The sequence below is a fragment of the Thalassophryne amazonica genome, chromosome 10 (assembly GCF_902500255.1).
Source record: "Thalassophryne amazonica chromosome 10, fThaAma1.1, whole genome shotgun sequence".
Classification (NCBI taxonomy): domain Eukaryota; kingdom Metazoa; phylum Chordata; class Actinopteri; order Batrachoidiformes; family Batrachoididae; genus Thalassophryne; species Thalassophryne amazonica.
The window spans coordinates 54,765,868-54,785,955 of record NC_047112.1 but is presented as its reverse complement, the minus strand read 5'-3'; the positions used below and the strand labels follow the sequence as shown (position 1 = coordinate 54,785,955).

Here is a 20,088-nt window from a genome sequence, read left to right as displayed (position 1 = left end):
TGCAGTCCTCTGACACCTTTCATTGATGTATGTTACAATAATTTTTGGATGTCTCTATGTAGCTCTAATCTATTGCTCCGTTTACATCTAACGATGACGAGTCATAAATGCCACAAAGTATACATTCTTGGCCACTCATCACGAATGTGATGATTTGAGGCAGAGGCGTCAGGTCTCCTTAGGAACTGCTGCAACCTGTTACCACACGCAACGATTAATGGCATGTGTTGCTGGCGAATTGTCACAAACTATTACGCATGGTCAAGAATAATGTTCTGCGCTTTTGCGCGCGGTTCCGCGCTATTGTGCGTAACAGCACATTGTTACATTCTGTCACGTTGTGAATTTGGTGAATTGTCTCCACACATACACCCTTATTCAACCATCAGTTGCTGAATAATTCAGATCGCTCCAGTTTGCTCCTCAAAATCCACAGCAGAAGAACTTTGTGACTGCATGCTTAGTTGGGCTCTGTGCCATGGAGTGGTGCAGAGAAGAGAGGGAGACTGAGAGAGCCAGATATGTGGCTCCACACGGCTCTCATCTTGCGCGTTTTCCCAAACATCAGGCACATGCAGCAGGTGGAACACCTGCAGGAGTGGGCTGAGGAGCACTGGAACAAGACTTTTAGCCGACTTGGCGTCACTGTCCTTCTTCAGCAAACTGCAGCAATGAAACGGAATGCGGTGCAGCAGGGTTTAATTGTGCGCACGTCAGAAAAGACCTCTGTCACGCTCTATTAAGGATCACCACTAATCAAGACAGATCGACACGCTCAGTTTTGACCTCCACGACATGAGGCGAAATGAGGGTGGTGCGTGACATTCGTGGAAGATTTTTTGACAGCCAAAAACATGCTCCACGAAAATCACAGATTTCATGCACCAACACACACTATTAAGAAACCTATTCAGATGCGTTAAGTCACGTTAAGAATGTCAGGAATGTGCCAAGAATGATGCAAATTTGACATTAGTAATTCATCCTGCCTATGTGTAAACGCAGCATAAATGTGAGGCAACACAGACTCTGTGATGTTGGAAAAAATTCTGCAGGTATTTGCCGTATCATATAGTTCTAGTGGTTTACCATCATGATAACACTTACAAAAAAGGTGACTTGCTCCAGCGCAAGACCCCAAACCCCCCAGCACTGTTATATTTGGATAATTGGGAAAAGTTGCACAAATTTAAATTTTTCACATATTTCTTAATACAACAGAGGGAGTGAAACTGTGGAGCTGCTGGCAGAGCTTTACTTACTGTATGGCCCCCATGGTGTTAAGGTGCTCTGCTTCTGAGCAAATTCCAACCCACCAGTCCCCGGGCTTACATTTGTTGATCCAGGCACACATCAAACCGATCGACATCGTATCCCCGCATAAACACAGTGACACTTCCAATACCTGCGCTCTGCAGGAGAATATTTCCTATGCCAGCGAGAGCTCCCTCTTGGGGGGGGGGGGGGGGGGAGGGGGGGGCAAGGATTTGAGATCTAGAGGGAAAATAAAAAGGGAAGGCTTATGGATTGGATTTAATTTAATTTTAAACAACAGTTTTCTCTATGAGGAATTCAAGGTGTAGAAATCTAAGAACACCAGGCTGCCGCCAAGGCAGAAAGCCTGAATAATCTTTATAATTAACCAAGATCGATGGTCTCATTTGTAGCACAGCTGAACAGTGTTATTAGACCAGTGTTCCAGAATAGTAGCCTTGTACAACATTGTAAGCACTGGGCTTGGTGATGTGATGAAGTGGGTTATGGTATATTGCAAAGCATCCCAGGCAGCGGCTGGAGTATTGATGCTTCCTGGCTAAACGTTAACGAGCGCCGGTGCTGTTTTTGTCAGGGAGACTCAGGCTGCAATCTGTCTGCTGAGCCTGCCCTAATGATATCATCAGGAAGCGCCGTCAACAGCGCTCTAACGAGGAATGATCTGACGCCCGTTGTTTCGCCTCCCTGCTGCACTCCCCCCCCTCCCCACCCTCGCGAGCCCCCCTCTCCGCTTTCCGAGTTGCTGCCAAGCATTAAGGCTGCACATACAAGAGATAAAATCTGAAACGAGATAAGAAATACGCCCAGTTTATTGGAAATAAATAAGCCTTGTAGTGCTCATGTAACATTACACACTAAAACACGGCAATATAACTAAAAGGGGGGCGGGGAGGGGGGCTAGGAGGGTGATTAACAAGCGGAAGAGAATTAAACAACTCTGATCCAAGCAACACAGTTCTGACTTGAAAGAAGATTGCAGTCATAGCAACCAGCATATCACCTCCTATGGTAATGGTTTATACTTTCCATTATGTTTATGAGATGTTCTCCGGGAATAAGGCTTTACTCTGACGAGTACCTATTAGGTACGGTAAAATTATTTGAGCTGTGGGACGGCCGGGGTGCTGTTCTGCTGCGTTAAGCACCATGCCAACGTTGTTCAATGTGACACAAAGGGATAAAGGGTGCCTTAGTGAATTTTGTGTCTTTTTTGAGGGGGAGGGGGGGTGTATATGACCCCTATCCATTCACAAAGGACCCGTTTGGTCAGTGTGATTTGTTAGTTAGAGACCTTTCTCACATTACTTCCTTCACGCATGTTTTAATCGCAAAATTGCTGATTTTCTTTTTGGAGCTCTGAGTTTAATCTTAATGCAATTTTAATGTCACCAGTTTGAACGATGCTGTTTAATAATTTCTTTCTAGTTTTATTGGTGGATGTCTGAGGCTGAAGGGGGAATCTAGTTTGTCATAGCAGCAGCAGTGCAGAGAGGAACTGTTCTCAAAGACGAGATGCTGAGAAATTCATAATGGCCACTATTAAGAAGACTGAATGATCATTTCTTTCTCCCTCTCTCTCTCTCTCTCTCTCTCTTTCTCTCTCTCTCTCTGTGTTTCTTTTTGTCTCCCCCTCCTCCCCCTTCTCGTCTTGGTTGGATGTTTCCTTTCCCCAGGTGCCCTGCAGATCGAGAACAGCGAGGAAACCGACCAGGGGAAATACGAGTGCGTGGCGTCTAACGTGGAAGGCGTGCGCTACTCGTCCCCTGCTAACCTTTACGTGCGAGGTAGGAAACTAACCGGCGCCAGAGTGAGGCTAAAAAAAAACAACAAAACATCCACCCATTCCGACGGACATGTCTGCACAGGGCAGCTCAGTTTTAAGTCGCATTACTCTTGAACTGAACAGATGATAAATGCAAGTAATGACACCAAATGTATTTTGCAAAATCGTAGTATTAGTCCTGACGGGATTGCCTGCCCATAAATGTAATTTCATGTGCAATGAGACTTCCACGTGTAAAACTACAATTGATCATCTGATGTACTTCTCTGTTATGATGCTATGCTCCATTTTGTCTTTCAATGCCCTCCACTACTCACTTGGAAGGAAATGTGTAGACCAACAAACTGCGCTGTATGATTTTATTGGCTGAAAGGCACCTTTTAACTGTAATTGTGTGCCCATTACACACCACATTTACTGTACCGAACCCAAAAAGAGTCGGAAAAGAGTTCTTTTTGCGTAATACTGTTTTGCAGGTCGAAGGACCATGACGGTAAGTCTTTATTTTGATTGAGTGGCAAATGTATTGGTGCCCACCAGTCAAAACACCAACCCCTTAACATTCTCCAGATGTCAGGGTGGGGGTGGGGTGGATGATGTAATTGTGGTGAATTCTTAGAAAATAGCTGTTAACACCGTGAGTTCCTCTGTGTCATGTAGATTATAAATATTCCACGGTTTGCTGGAAGCATAAATTTATAGTGTTCCCCCGTGTCTGCTTTGGGGTATTATCTTTAAAGTCTTTTATAGTCCGTTGTAATTTTGACTGACATGTTCCAGCAAAGTGGAGATATGAGAAACATTCAGTCACAAGGAACGTTGTTTCATCGGAAACAGGCAATGAAGACAAAAGCCCGCGTTCTTCCGCTAATGCTAAATGACAATGAATCCCTGTCGAGGGAGCTTTAATAAATTGAAGCAGAGGCAATTTTTTTTCCACATGTATTATTTATACAGTCTGTATTAAATAAAGATGCCTCAGTATCTACTCCGTTTGTTCCCTCTGCTGTGTACCAAATAACTATGTTCCCAATAAATAATTCATGACATTATAAAATGGGTCAGGGAGCTGCTTATTCATTATTATTGCTATTATTGTAGCACGTGAAGAAGCAGCAATGGGGTGAAAAAATAAAAATTGGTCTCCAAGGGGCAGAAGGTAAAGCGTGGGCCATTGTGATTAGCTCTTCGGTTGTCGGCATTGAACCCCTTGCCGTCTCCACTGCAGTGACACATTATGCCAAGGTACCTCCTCCCTTATGTTACGCAATAGGAATGAAGAGGCAGACGGCAAATTACAGTTGAAATAACAATAATGGGGAACATTTTCTCAGCACAGCATCAAGCTCCTTCGCCATTTCTATTGGTTAAACATAAAGCTGATGTTGTTTCCAACAGTTTGTGAGCGGTGGCGCTACCAGCAAGCTCTTAAAATCTGTATCAGAGGGTTATCATTCCTAAACCTATTAGTTTGATGCTAGCTGACATATTTGTTATGCCTTTACTGTGTCGACATTTGTCTGTTTTCAGTTAACCTTTGTCGATCAATTCTGAAAACGTGGTGTTGACTGTTCTGTTGACAACACAAATTGAACTTGAGATTGGCAGCTGCGGTAGGTCGCAATTTTCAGAAATGACAAGTCAACGGAAAAAAAATGTGTGTTATTTTTTGTTTTGGTTTGGGTTTTTTTTTTTTTTTACATCTGAGGCATATTGCACCTGCACCACATTATTACCCAAAACAGAAAAAGTGGTGGCAGTGGTACTAATTGGATTCTCGCAGCAATTACTGTAATCGTCGTGAACTGCAGCTGCTAATTTCAGCCCAAACTGTGTCCTTTTTTAAAATCTCATTAGTTTTTTCCTTGTTTCTTCTTTATTTGGTTTCTTTCTTTAATAAAAAAAAGCAAATACGGCCACCGCAGGAGCCTCTCCTCATGGCTATAAGGAGCTTGGGAAAAGTTATATTATGAGAATGGTTCGCTTTATTTGACTCCAGTGGTGCCTCGGTTTTGTTTTTGTTATTTTTTCTTTCTTTCTTTTTCTTTCTTTACCAGGCGACAGTGTGACCACTGGAGTGAATCTGATTGTTCTGGTTCAAAGTTTGTTCCGGGGAGAGAGGGAGGGGAGGGTTCAGGCAAGTGTGCTTTCAAGACCGGTGTCACTGATAGCATGGACAAATAAAAAAGAAGGGAGAAAACAAGACAGAATTGCAGAAAAGGGAAATGTAGCTGCAGCTAAACACCTTGAGGTGGCTTTTTTTACTCTCTCTGTGTTTCCCCTATTTTTCTCTTCTCCTCATGTCATTGTGTTCTGCATCAACCCCTTTACATCCCTCAGAGCTTCGAGAAGGTTGGTGTGTTTTTTCTTTTTTTACTTTTTTAACCAACATTTGAAAAGCAAGAAAAAAAACTAAAGAAATCTTAAAAATTAAAATAAAATCAACATGTTGAATAATCCTAACTTTATTTTCTTAATTACAAAGCTCAATTCCTAAATGATTTGAATAAATCAAGTAATCCAAACTGTTAACTGATTATTAAAGGATTTTTATTATTATTATTATTACTATTATTATTATTTTGTTGTTGTTGTTTCCAAGAAAGAAATGATGAAAGCAAACCCGATCAGCTCGGGTCTTGTTTTACTTTTATGTTTGCATTGTGGGGCCTTTTCTTGGTTTGCATCCTTTGGTATTGCTTTTGCACCAAAAGGCTTTCTTGCACGTGTTGTCACGAAAACCCAGCACGTGGAAATAACAGAGCCCGTTGCATGATGGGAGAATGTAACTGCGCTTGCATGCCTGTACTGAATCCCTTTGGCCGCGTTGGTCTTTTTTCCTTTTCTTTCTGCCTTCTTTGTGTTTTGTTCATTTGTTTCCTTCTCTTTTCCTTTAGTTCTCTCTCACTATTTTCCCCGACACATTATCTTTTTGGGGGGGGCTGGAGGGGAGAGGGGGCGGAGGGTTGCTTTGTTTAGTTTAGTTTTGTATTGTGACTTATGGTGTTGTGTTTGTGTGTGTGTTCTCCTCTTTTCTTTTCAATTCTGTTCCTGAAATTATTTTCTTTATGTTAAAAAGTCAGGTTTTTTATGGTTCATTTGTTTGTGGGATTTGTGTTTTGTTGTTTTTTTGTTGTTGTTTTTTTCTCAACATGATGCTGTTCTGCTTTTGAGACTCAGAGTGCAAATGCCAAATGGAATAATAAGTGTGTATGCAGCCAGTGTTTCTGTCATCTTGTTTATAGCGATCTATTACCCAAAAAACAAAAACGTTCAACCTGATTGGGCTCCATTGTGATTTCATACAACCATTAAAGGATGCCATTTACAGTGTCGTGCGGATCAATAACGGCATAATGACTTCACATGGCATCACATCTGCTGTTGCTTAGCAGGAGCTCCGAGATGCTTTTATTTTCAAACGGAGGCAGCTCACTGTAATTGGTTTTGTTGAATGACTGCTGTTTGCATTCTCTAAGTCATGATCCTCAATCAAATTATAATTTATTATTCAACACCTGCCCAATAGAGTAAAATTGATTTTCAGATTCACATGATGTAAATTAATGAGAGGCCTAACTGAAATAGTTGTTGATGAGAAGGACGTTTCAAAGTGCCGGTGCAGGAACTGCTCTTTGATTTATGTTGTCATTTCTCATCACTGCCCACCAGACTCATGTTACTGAATCTGATCTGTATTGTGCTCACCTATAAAATGTACAACTCCCCTAGTCCCACGAACACATAGTGTAAGATATCTTTTTTGAAGAGAACCACAATTTTTCACAAGGGGTATTACCTGTGGCTCGACAAGTCGAGCAGATCAGGCGTATCATTCATTCAGGCAGAAGAGATAACGTGCTTCTGCCCGTCTGTCTCGTCTGACAGTAGGAGCGGTTGTGGATGTGTGCACCGCTGTGCTGATTTCATGAGGATTTTACGTTTTAGAAGCCCCTAATCTCTGTTCAGTGTCTGAAAACCTGTTTCAAAATTGATTCTCCTCCACCAGTGGTTTCTTGAGGAATCTAAGCAAAGTCATCTGCTGTTGGCCAGGTGAAAAACTAAACGTATGATGAGCAAAGCTTCCAACAGGACATGCTGATGTTATCTTTGTGGCCATCACTGTAGATGTTGATAAAGCCAGTACAGTTCTTTGCTAATCCAAATCTTCTGAAATGAAGCGTTAATATTGTGCAGTCATTCCCGGCATTCACACACATCTAAAATGCCCTTGGGGATCAATTAAAAATTTACAACCCAGCTTCCTGCAGACCGATTTTATCGCCATCCTTTTGTTTTTACGGCAGTCACATTAGTATGCAGAGCAAGTTGCTTTGTGGTACAAGAGTTGGACTACCAATATCTGACCAGTACACCCAGCTTTTAAATGGTTACTGGCCTTTGCTGGGGTAGTCACCTGTGATGGCTTGGTGTCCCATACAGGGGAAATCATAGACTCTCATCCATTTCATGCTGCAGTATCTGGAAGTAAACATGGGCCCGATGGGACATGGGGCCTGTATACATGTTGCTTCTGAAGTAGCAGGATGGAAGTGATGTCACAAGTGTAGGGTACAGATCTGGAGGTGTTGTTAAGGTGTGGTGGTAGTGTTCATACAACTTGCCACTCTTGACATTCCATTGATGAGCATAACAGTTATCCCTTGTCTTTGATTTGGGCATAATCATACAGTTGCCCAAATTTGAGACAAGATGAAAAACTGCTATCTAATATGGATCTTTTTTTTATGACTAACAAGAAGTATAGAAATGCAAGCGATTTACACATTTAACTTCCACAAGTTGTTAAATTTACCAAAAGGAGTGCCTTTTTTTAGACATAAATTTGAAGTTCTTACTAATTCTCCATATCCTCCTGACTACCAGGACATACATATACATATATATGTCCTGGTAGTCAGGAGGATATATATTGAAGGGCTGAGTGGGCAGCGTTGTGTCCAAGCTGTTAGTGCACTTGCTTCTAAAGCCAAAGGTTCCCAGTTCAAGACCACCATGTGGCCATTCTCCATGGAATGTAGAGTTGTGTCAGGAAGGGCATCTAGTGTAAAACCTGTCCTAAATCAACATACAGATCCATATCGGATCTGCTATGGCAACCCCTCGAGGATAAAGGTGGAAGCCAAAAGCACTTTTATGTTGAAGGACTGTGTTCAATATAGCCTGGTAGTCTGGCTTATTTTATTACTGCAATGGAAAGTTTGCTCGTTATATTTTGCTTAACTTAGACTTGATAGGGTTTTTGTTTTTCAGACCAAATATATAAAATCTCTGTGAATGCAGAGCCTTTTTGAACTTTTAAAAGCATTTTGGTCTCTGTCTGCCTCGATGTACTGTTCCACATTTGGCACTTTTATCCAAAGTGACTTAAAATTACATTCAGCCACCATTGTCAGATGCTGCCGTGCAAAGTGCAAACCTAGATATCAAGAGCAACTTGGAGTTCCGCAGACAGGAGTCCACTGCATTTGAAATACTGATACTTCTGTTCATGGACAGCCTACTCCAACTAAACCAAGGTCAACCGCACTTGTCCGCACACTTCTCCTGATGTGTTTCAATTAGGTGATGCTTATCATATCCAGTATTTTTAGGTCATATGCGTAATCATGCTTTGATGGTTTCAGTTCCAACACCCGCTCGTGCCAGTTGGCCATTACAAGATGCACTTTATCAACAAATTTAACAGTAAAATCTCTTATCCCATTAACTGAATATTCAGTCAGTGCTGCTCTCCGCTTAACAGTGTCTAGAGCGCACGCCACAATCCCACTGTTGCCTCTAGAGACTCAGCAAAACTTCCTCTAATTTTTAAAAATCCCAACACTGATGCAGAAAGACTGTGCTGTGATGGAAGCATGTGCACGTTTGCCCTCCTGCAATCATATATCTGCTTCATAATGTATGTGCTTGCATGTCCTGCTCCGCATTTGTATGTAAAGTTGGGAAAGAAAGCTAGATTACACCTTGTTTTCTCACTGGCCAAAGCAAAATCTTGTCATCTCTATTAGATGTTTGTCTCAAGGAGTCCTGAATTCATTAGACATCCCTCGATACAAAATCTCACCATCAGTAATGCATTTATTTTTCACAGAAATGACTTCCATTCCCTCATATGCTTATGCAAATGTTGGAGTACATGCCCGCTGCCAATCTGACAGACAATATTTACTCAAGGATCACAACCGTGAGGGGATCTATTTGCTGTTATCATTTGGCTGCTTGACATCTACATACCTGTAAGACAATAGGAAAAGCTGATATGCTTTTGAATCCCCTCCAATCCATTGCTTGCTATTGTTAGATATTCTTGCCTTGATTTCTGTCGGTTTCTTTTAAGTATTAATTTACATTTTGATGAGCCACCCATGGCGACTGTTTAGCATTGGCGCAGCCAAGGTATGTTATTAGTGGCCGACTCCTGCAGCTCATATGTAAATGCCATAGGCGTCACCCAGCAAGTGTGACTAAAGGATCTCCGTACTGCGCCTGTGTCCTCAGGCAGCTAGAGGGTGTAATCTCAGCTTCAAGGTGACACTAAAGGCTGCACATTATTTTGGCTTCCCCCTTCATTTTGGGGTAGCACAGACTGCCTCACCAAAATGGCCGATAATGTCCACCTTCTGACCTCTGATTTTATTTTTTTGTTTGGGTTTTTTATTTATTTATATATATATATTTTGGGCACAAATCTTTCCACAACACCGCCCAACACAACTTAGTGCAGTACTCTGGCGTTCTCTCTCGACTGCTTTTTTCACCTCGTCCACTGTAAGGCTTCTCGTCTTTCTCTCCACATTGGGGCTTGAAACAAGATTACATGTTGTTAGTTATCTAAATGAAAGGTCTAAGTGGATTTTTGCTTTATTTTTGCTTTTTATTTGTTTTTTTAACCTATCTCATTTCCAAATGGGCCGGCTGGGCTCCAGATCTCTGTGAATGAGGAGCCTGTCCATGCAATTGGGATTCTTTATTTTATTTGTTTCTCTGACTCTACGTTACTTACCCAGATAATGAGAATACACAATAGTTACATGCACAGTGTGACCATTCAGACATGGCATACGAGCCTTTTTCTAGTGAAGCGTGCTGTGACTCATTTGCATCTTATGCTGACACATGGATTCAGTATAGTGCTGTACGCAACCAGAGTCTACTGACCTTGAGCTTTTGACCCTCTTTGTAAGCTATGATCAAATTTACTCGTGTGTCAGATGTGCAATGCATGCTGTTGGCAGGTCGACTCTCCCCCAGGTTCATATTGCCAAAGTCAACTAGAGTTTCGCAACACATTTGGGCTTAGACTGCCCATTGAAGTGGCCAGTGGAACAGGCGCAGTCAAACATTAGTAACATTTGGCAGGCGGGTGGTGTTAATTCTCACGTTACCCTGCAGTGTAGATAGCCAAAGGTGAACACAGACACCCTCCTGTGGGAAACCTCATTCACTCAGCCACTCCAGCTCCCGGTCCATTGGCTAACCTGAGCCCCAGGGAGAGAAGAGCACCATCAAAAACACCTTGATTGGACATTTGCACTATTTGGAAAAAATGCCTTGTTTTTTCTATTCTGTGCTCCCCATTCTTTTGGAATGGAAACAAATTTGAGCAACAAATCACAGCTGAAAACATCTAATAGCATTGATGCACACTTCTTTGTTGAACACAGCTGCACTCTGGTTCTGTCTATGCTGTTCGGACCTTTGTGGATTTATTGAGTTTGTTTCATTTCAGTTGATTTTGTGTGTGTCCAGATCAATGCTATATTTGGGAATGGATGGCATGCTTGGATGGGCTCGGGTGACATTTTGGATTGTTTTGGTTCTCTGGTGTCTGCCCAAATGGATGGGGGTGCACCCGACTGTATATGTCACTCATGCCATAGCCACACCCGTGCATGTCTGTGTGAGGAATGGGCTGCCCTTTCACCTTTGTTGTTCAGTTAGATCTTTTTCACATCACAATTAGAATGTATTTTCAGACCCCATAAGATTTCTTTTTTCTTTTTTGGTGGTTTCAATTCAACAATCCCCCCCCACCTCCCACTGTCAAGACAATGCCATTATCTGTCACGGTCAGGCAAATCATCAAACAAAGGTCATGCATCTCATTGTTTAATTCCATTTTCCTCACAGTCAGGGCAGCACAAGTTTTATATATGTGTATATTTTATATATTAATTACAATTAATTTTCCTTATAAAGTTATTTTTTTATTGGAGACATTTATTGTATTTATCATTTGGTATTTTTTTAAAGAACAAATTAGCCTTTATCGCTGCTGCTATTCTTTTATCTTTTTTATCAGAACATTTTTGTTTGTAACCCTCAAGATCAGATCCTACCAGTCTTATTGTTACTATAAGTGAATGACAGGGCTCAGAGGATGCTTCAGATGTTCAGAGCACAAGATTGGATGGCAAAATCTTTACAAAGGGTCTTCATTTGTTGTCTTCGTATTTCACTATATAGACCCTACCTTTTTGTCATGTGAATCCGAGAGCTCTATTATCTACAGTTGAAGATAAAATTGCTGTTGAAAGCCAGTAACGGTAAATATGCTTACATCTCAGTATATTGGTCGTACACATCTGTTCTGATTCCACTGCTCGGCTCAGTACAGGACAATTATCAGGTAAAAACCCCTCAAGATTGTGTGCAGGTGATATTTGTGCCCTTAGTTTGTTGGAAAAAGTCCAACTGTCTCATGCAACGATCATATGAATCCCATTTGGATCGACACGGTTTATTTTGGAATGCTACCTTGATATCCCCCCTCAGTCTCCTCCCTGAATCCTATCCCCAGCCCCACTTCCTGTTTCCACATCCCCGCACACAGTCCACGTCCACCTATCCAAAGCCCTCCCAAGTGACCTTTGCATTGAAATGCAGTGTTGAAGGCGGGGAGGAAGAGTGGTGTTGTTGATTCTTGTTTTTAAGCCCCAGTGTGTGAGACCTCCAAACCCACTTTGAGCCATGTTTTATTTTGTTTTAAAGTCACGGTCTTTGAATTCTCTCCCCCACTTATGCCGTCCTCCTCCTCCTCCTCCTTCCCTTTCTCTGACAACCCAAAACCTTCCCCGTCCCCTTTGCGTACTGTACAGTATGTCTTCGTGCCCATGCTTCACTGTCTGTCTCATGTACGTTGACTTGTTGCTTAATTCTGTTGTGTTCGGCTTTGTTTTGTCTCTCGTCCTTGTCTTTCCTGTCTTATCTGTTGGTTCTTCCAGTTCGCTCTTTTTTTCCCCTCCCCCCAAACATCTGAATTCCTTACCTCCTGTCACCTTTGGCTTCCTGTGCATCCCAACAAACATTTTGATGACTTGATGTCAGCATGACATCAACTCCCTGGGGTTAAATATCGGTATACCATGATGAGAGATACATTTTTAAGGCCTTTCTATTTGGGCGGTATGAGAACTACTAAAAATTGGAGCCAAAATTTCTCTCTCAGCCTGTATTAGACAGTTGTAGTACCATTAACTATTCTGCCTACCTGAAATTCAGTGTTATGCACCAAAATTAGAAGGTAGTTTTAAGATTGAAATATGTGCTCAACAATTTGATAATTTATTTTCAGAAAGGGGTTAAATAATTTTTATTGGGTTGTGGACAGGGTGCGGTAAATAGAATTGATTGGCATGAAGCTACCTCAGTCACTATCAGTACAAGTTAACAATTCAAAGGTCTGAGCTTTCTAATGTTGAGAGTTGTAGAGTGCACTTATATTTATTTTACAGTGTAGATGTGCACTCCAGCAGAGCAGGACTTTATAAAATTTGATTTTACAACAGATAGCATTATGATGATTTACTGCATTTTGGATTCTACCCATTAGATTGAACAGACCCAAAAACATGTTCATTGGGGCCTGCTCCTTTCTCTGCCCCTAATCAAGGCAGTGTGTCTCTACATTCTGGAGGTCCAGGTGCCGGACTGTGGCAGCCCACTGCTCCTCATGATTGGATTGTGTCTAACTGTAATTAGGATGGGTTAAATGCAGAGGACAGATGTCATTGTATGTATTCATGTATGTACAATGACAGTCCTGGCTGAGAAGTACTGAAAGAGCATCCACAAATACTTCATCTCAGCAGTTTCAGTGTTTGATGTGGGATTTGTTTCTATGACAACATGAAGGCAGGACCCAAGGTGGTTCCATGGTGTTGTGGATGTGGTGAAGATGCCAGGCACCAGCAGATGCTCCCAGATTTGACTTGACAACAATAAACAGCTCACAACTAGCTCATTTTGTATAACCATAAAAAGTACTCACCCTCAGCAGGAACATAGCATCTGTTCAATCTGCTGTCACAGTTGAGTTTTGTCTCTCTTGTGATACATTTTGAGTGACAAATCAGCTGATTGTATACATAAATTGGCAAAAAAACAAAAAAAACAAACAAAAAAAACATCTCCTCCCAGTTGACTGAAAATGCGCTGCAGTGACGGCACAGTGTCTTTCTGAAAAGTTCAGGGCCACTTAAATCCACTTGGAGTGGCCACACAAAATATAAAACAAATCGCTGTTTTTTTTTTTAAGACAGTGGGCGTGGCATTTTTGTTGGAGACAGTTGTCTGCAACCATATACAGTCCATTCTCATTTAGAGCAATTGAATAAAAGATGCTGATGCCCATCACATAGAAATTTGCACTGGTTGCACTTGACAAAGCAATGCTTTGCTAATACATTTTATATCTACATACATTAGTATAATTAAAACAGGAAAGCACATCATGTTATTGATTGAATTGTCTTGCACTGCTGATGTACTGACAGTCAAAAATATAACGCAATGCTTAAATCCCACTCGCACACTCGGGTGGGCAGCCGAGTGTGAGGCATCCGGGATGAAAATCAGCACCTCCAAATCCGAGGCCATGGTTCTCAACCGGAAAAAGGTGCTTTGCCCTCTTCAGGTCGGTGGAGTGTCCTTGCCTCAAGTGGAGGAGTTTAAGTATCTCGGGGTCTTGTTCACGAGTGAGGGACGGATGGAGCGTGAGATTGATAGACGGATCGGTGCAGCATCTGCAGTGATGCGGTCGCTATATCGGACCGTCGTGGTGAAAAGAGAGCTGAGTAGGGGGGCAAAGCTCTCGATTTACCGATCGATCTACGTTCCGATCCTCACCTATGGTCATGAGATTTGGCTCATGACCGAAAGAACAAGATCGCAAGTACAAGCGGCCGAGATGAGTTTCCTCCGCAGGGTGGCTGGGCGCTCCCTTAGAGATAGGGTGAGGAGCTCAGTCACTCGGGAGGAGCTCGGAGTCGAGGCGCTGCTCCTCCACGTCGAAAGGAGTCAGTTGAGGTGGCTCAGGCATCTTTTCCGGATGCCCCCTGGACGCCTCGCTGGAGAGGTGTTCCGGGCACGTCCCACTGGGAAGAGGCCCCGGGGAAGACCCAGGACACGCTGGAGTTACTACATCTCTCGGCTGGCTTGGGAATGCCTTGGGGTTCCCCCGGAGGAGCTGGGGGAGGTGTGTGTGGATCAGGATGTCTGGGCGGCTTTGCTTGAGCTGCTGCCCCCGTGACCCGACTCCAGATAAAGCGGAAGAAAATGGATGGATGGATGTATGCTTAAATCCCCTCGGCCATATAAGCATAAAAATAATAAACAGAATATGTCCTTTTGACCTCTTAAAATAGGTCAAGGTTAGCCAACTTGGAACTTGTCCAAGGCCTGGGTCCTTAGAATGTTCCCTGTGAATTTGAAGACCCTGGTAGTAATAGGACTGGACTTATGCTGAGTACAAACAGAGGGACGGACTCAAAGTCTTCTCAATACCCGATTGCTATATTTTGGCCTCGGGTGAGAATAGAAAATTTCCCACATGAAGCCTTTTCTAAATGTGTGCTTGGATGTTTACCTTTTAATTGGGATTTGGGCTCAGCAGAACAAACTTGTGAAGTTAGAGTGCACTGTGTTGCAAGTGAAAAGTAGATTTTTGTTTCAAAAAATTATTTGAGTAAGACTAGAATTTCATTTTGGAAAAAAAAGGAGTATTATAAACACTTGTACATCTTTTTAAAAAATCATGCACTTCTACCCACCACGAAAAAAAAAATGCAAAAAAGATTTGAAGTTCTAGTTTAACAAACATAGTGCAGATTTTTCTGTGGCTGACACAGATGGTCTTCATGTACATAAACGGGAAAATACATTGCACGGTATCACCGTGTGGAAATCTTGGGTCTCAATTGGTTTAGTGTTGATCTTGGCTCCACCTCCACGACTTGTCACTGTCAAACGCTTGCTGGGATGATTCTCATGAACGTGCGGTGTTTTCCTAACTCAGGCTCTTTCACCGTCGAACTCTTGCATACTGTACACACGCACACCCATGCTTATGACAAACACAAGAACACATGCATCTGTGTATGCGTGCACACACACAGGTACGTGGTCTGTCAATAAATTAATGGTCCTTTTTATTTTTTTTAAAAACTATATGGATTTCATTCATATGTTTTTACGTCAGACATGCTTGAACCCTCGTGCGCATGCGTGAGTTTTTCCACGCCTGTCGGTAACGTCATTCGCCTGTGAGCACGCCTTGTGGAAGGAGTGGTCCCGCCCCCTCGTCGGATTTTCATTGTCTGGAAATGGCGGAATGAAAAGGACTTTTTTTCCATCAGAATTTTTTCAGAAGCTGTTAGAGACTGGCACCTAGAAACCATTCGAAAAATTTATCTGGCTTTCAGTCAAAATTTTACGGGCTTCACAGAGAATAAGGACTTTAACTACAGCTTTAAGGACCCCTTTAAGGACGGTCGGTGCGAGCTGCGACGATGCGGCACAAACCACTGGATCATTTCTAAGCTGATGGCTCTGTGGATACGAGACCGTCGTGTGCTCTTTCTCTGGTTATCACAAGACCTGGACATCAGCCATTTTCTGACAGATTTCACTTTTAACAAGAGATTTTGTCATGGAAAGCCGCGCGGAGGCTTCGCGCGTCACGACCGATTCGCTGATGAAGCGAGACAAAGGAACACCTCCGTTTCGGAGTGTTAGAGGACAAGTTGGGACATGTCCAGCTCTCCACAAGTTCTTTTATACTCACTCGACTGGTAAGCACTGAAAGCCGAGATAGACATGCAACATGCAACAACAGCTTCTGAAAAATTTCTGATGGAAAAAAAGTCCTTTTCATTCCGCCATTTCCAGACAATGAAAATCCGACGAGGGGGCGGGACCACTCCTTCCACAAGGCGTGCTCACAGGCGAATGACATCACCGACAGGCGTGGAAAAACTCACGCATGCGCACGAGGGTTCAAGCATGTCTGACGTAAAAACATATGAATGAAATCCATATAGTTTTTGAAAAAAATAAAAAGGTACGATACTTTATGGACAGACCTCGTAAACACAACCTTTCACATCCTCCCTCTGCTTCTGAGTCTCATTCTCATCCTCCTTTCCATGAGTCTTGAGTTTCCTTCGTGTCTCCTTCTCTTAGCTGTCATTTTGCCCGTATTCATCTACGTCTCTCTACCACTTTTTCTCTCTCTCTGGATTTCTACTGCCTGTTGATACAATTCTGTTTCTTGACTCCAACACTGTGATAGTAGGCTTTCTAGCTACAGCTACTATAGTTTTATTTCTGTGTATTTCTAGACACACACCTTGTTCCTCTATACTCTGTGTAAACTGGAACGGCGATGCGACAGTGGTAACATTTTGTCACATTAGCTGGATGAAAAAAAATAATGTTTTCACGGGATCGAAGCGGGTTACCCCCCTTACCCTCCTCCAAACCTTCCCCTTCTTGGTCTTCTTGCTCCTCTGTTCCCTTCCTATTCTCTGCTCACTTGCTCTAACCTCCACCTTGTATTTCTTCTCTCTCTTCTCTGATCGTCTTTTGTCTGGGCATGCCAGCGACCCTTCAGTTATATTCCTCTATGCATTTTATCTCAATTTTTATATATGGTTTTGTTACCATTAACTTCTTAATTTACCTCGGTCTATTTATGCATGCTGTCTGTGAAACTGATAGCGGCATCTATCAATGGAACCGTGTCAGATCTTAATAAGGCTTTGTCCAGTGGATCTACCCTAAACCACAAAAATCTGATTAAAGTTTCTCATCTTTAATGAGACCTAGGCAGTAGAGACAGGTGTTACACTTGAACGTGTTTGAAGACCTTGTAGAGATGGCTAATAGCGCAGTAACCCTACACTTCCTGTACTGTGGGAAAAGCCTGCAATGGCTTAAGTCCTGATTGGCCTGATGGCCTGCGAGAACAGGAAGTTCCAGGTTGCCATGTTGGCCTCATCTGATAGCATTATCACATGACCTTTGTAGTACACCTTCATACTCTGTGATCAGGTAATGATGTATTTACGTACACAGCTCAGTTCCAAAGATGAGAAACTCGTAATAGATTTTTGTGTCTTTAATTGTGCTGTGATGGGTCAAATATTGGTCAATGGAACCTTGTTGCTATGAATCGTTGCTTTACTGTTAATCTATATTGTTGTTGAAGGAGTTCTGTTTAGTTTAGTTTCCTTCTCATTACTTTTTAATTTTATTTCCAGTCTTTTAATTTTCTATTTTTGTTCTCATTTATCATGTTAAACCTTTTTGTGTTCAGCATTTTCGTATAAAGGGTCCATTTTCATCGGCTTCTCTTGTTACCTCTCTTTTCTCTCTCCGTTTTTTCTTTTTTTTACTCCCTTTCCCTTTTGTCATCCTTTCTCCTTCCCCATGCCTTCTCCCAGTCCGGCGTGTCCCTCCTCGCTTCTCTATTCCACCAGCAAGTCAGGAAATTATGCCTGGTGGCAGTGTGAACATAACATGTGTGGCAGTGGGGTCGCCCATGCCTTACGTCAAGTGGATGCTCAACTCAGAGGACTTGACACCAGAGGATGAGATGCCAGTGGGCAGAAATGTTCTCGAACTGAACAGTGTCCGTGAGTCAGCCAACTACACCTGCGTGGCCATGAGCAGCCTTGGCATCATTGAAGCTGTGGCACAAATCACTGTCAAATGTAAGGCATCACAACTCTTCATCTGAATGTTTGCACAGCTGGCATTAAAAAGCAGAACATTCTCCACAGCGTACAATTAACTCCATGGGTGTTTATATTTTCTGAGGCACCCATGGCCACCTGTGAAATTATATTTAAATCACAATGGCAGTGGTGGCATTGCTACTTGCAGGTTTCATTGCATTTCTCCTTGAGAAGTCTGTCTATCTTTTTGGTTCATATGAACAGACTTTAAATATATTTGTTGTATTGTATTATGCATGGAACAAATTCTCACCTACTATGCAGATGGTAAGAGGCAAGAGGACTCAAATGCTTGGTGGATTTGTTCCATTATACCAAATTAAAAAATGGCCTCTTTGAGGCTTTTAATTATACAACCTGAGCTCACACCAGTTTGGCATCACGAAAAGTGAATTAATCTATTAATACCGTCACAAAATGCACCACATTTTTGACACGGTGTCACAAATTAATTTTGTGACTGCATCACGAAATGTGGGGTAACACGGGGGAGGGGGTTGTGAAGGTTAGGGGAAGGGGTAGGGTTAGAATTTGTTAAAAAAAAAAAAAAAAACGCATCACGAAAATGTGACTCATTTCGTGACAGGATCATGAAAAAAAAAGTGAGACTGGGCTGTAATTACACTGCAGGCTACTGTTATTTCTACTTGGTTCTTTTATGTAAAATTCTGCCCCTTACCAAAAACCAAACCATTGTATTCCTCATTTTGAGTTTATTCAAGGTCACATTATAATCCAGGCCTGGGATCCTCACAGACAGTGTCCATCTTGTGAAAAGCCCCTAAAATGAGGCATACAACACTTTTTATACCTTGTGGGTGTTAACATGGGTGTGGTTTTGTCTCACATTTCTAATGTTACTAGCGCTCAGCAACAGGGGGAGATCTCCCTGTATCTGAGACTTGGACACATACCTTATATTTTTCAGAACTTCCAAACAAATAACACATATAGTTGATAGCTAACATAAAATAAAGAATTAGCACAGATATTATCTAACAACTCCCCCTGTTGACATGAATCTACCATGTCAACAATAAAGACCATTTTGGCATAATTCAATTCTCATGTATGATCTAATATTCCAATCAAATCAATTTTCTGCCAAACATGTAGGCACATATACAACCATCAATTGACCCCATCCTGATGCTCCTTCACATTGCCCATGTAATAAGTCAGGGTCTCTCTGAGACATCGACGTAATTGTGACGGTGCCTGTTAGGTCGTCCCGGGTTTTGAGGTGGGATCTTACCCGTCATAAGCCATCCCGCCTTCCATACGCTCCTGACACAACATGCCATCAAGGCAGGGGCAGCAAGATGTGAGAGGGAACTACCATTCAAGGTGTCACGTCCAAATTGTCATGAACCTTTAAAATTTTATAAGACCATTGAATGTGAATTGAATTATCTCCCCATCAATTCCCAAAGATTAATCTGTTAGATAATTCTGCACTCAACCAACAACAAATGATTACTGTATTCCCATATTAAATGAAATATGGAAAAGATCAGATACTAAAGTTAAAGACAATAACAGTGAAAATTGGGAGCTCACTCCTAGTGTTCATCATAAAATTATCCACACATCTATAATAAAACACAAATATTCCAGATATCCACGCTGATGGAGTGGTCATCAATTGCTCTTAACATTTTCCTTTGTCAATTGCAACATGTTATTATATAGCAAAAAATTAATAAAAGTGTGTGATGTCAAAGTCTCTCCGTGTACAGACAAATCAAATTATAGGCACTGCAATACCTATATCAATAGCACAAATGATGTATACAGGACTTCATTACCCGGGATGCAGCAAGGATTCATCATCACTCAGTGTATCATACAAACACAGGATACACATTACCCAAAGGGTTCATTTATACACCATTTATGTATGTAAATTTTCTCAGCACATTTCAGATGGTTCAAACATCATCACTCACATTCTTTATTATGTCTTTATGTTGACATGGATGTTAGGAG

At 42.0% G+C, this 20,088-nt stretch overlaps 1 protein-coding gene across 1 annotated transcript in view; it reads left to right on the top strand.

The window, feature by feature from the left end:
• ptprsa (protein tyrosine phosphatase receptor type Sa) overlaps positions 1-20,088 on the top strand; it is a 515,480-nt gene that overhangs the window by 316,515 nt on the left and 178,877 nt on the right. The window contains 2 exon segments of the mRNA XM_034180027.1: positions 2,949-3,059; positions 17,806-18,075. Coding sequence (XP_034035918.1) covers positions 2,949-3,059; positions 17,806-18,075 — 381 coding nt within the window.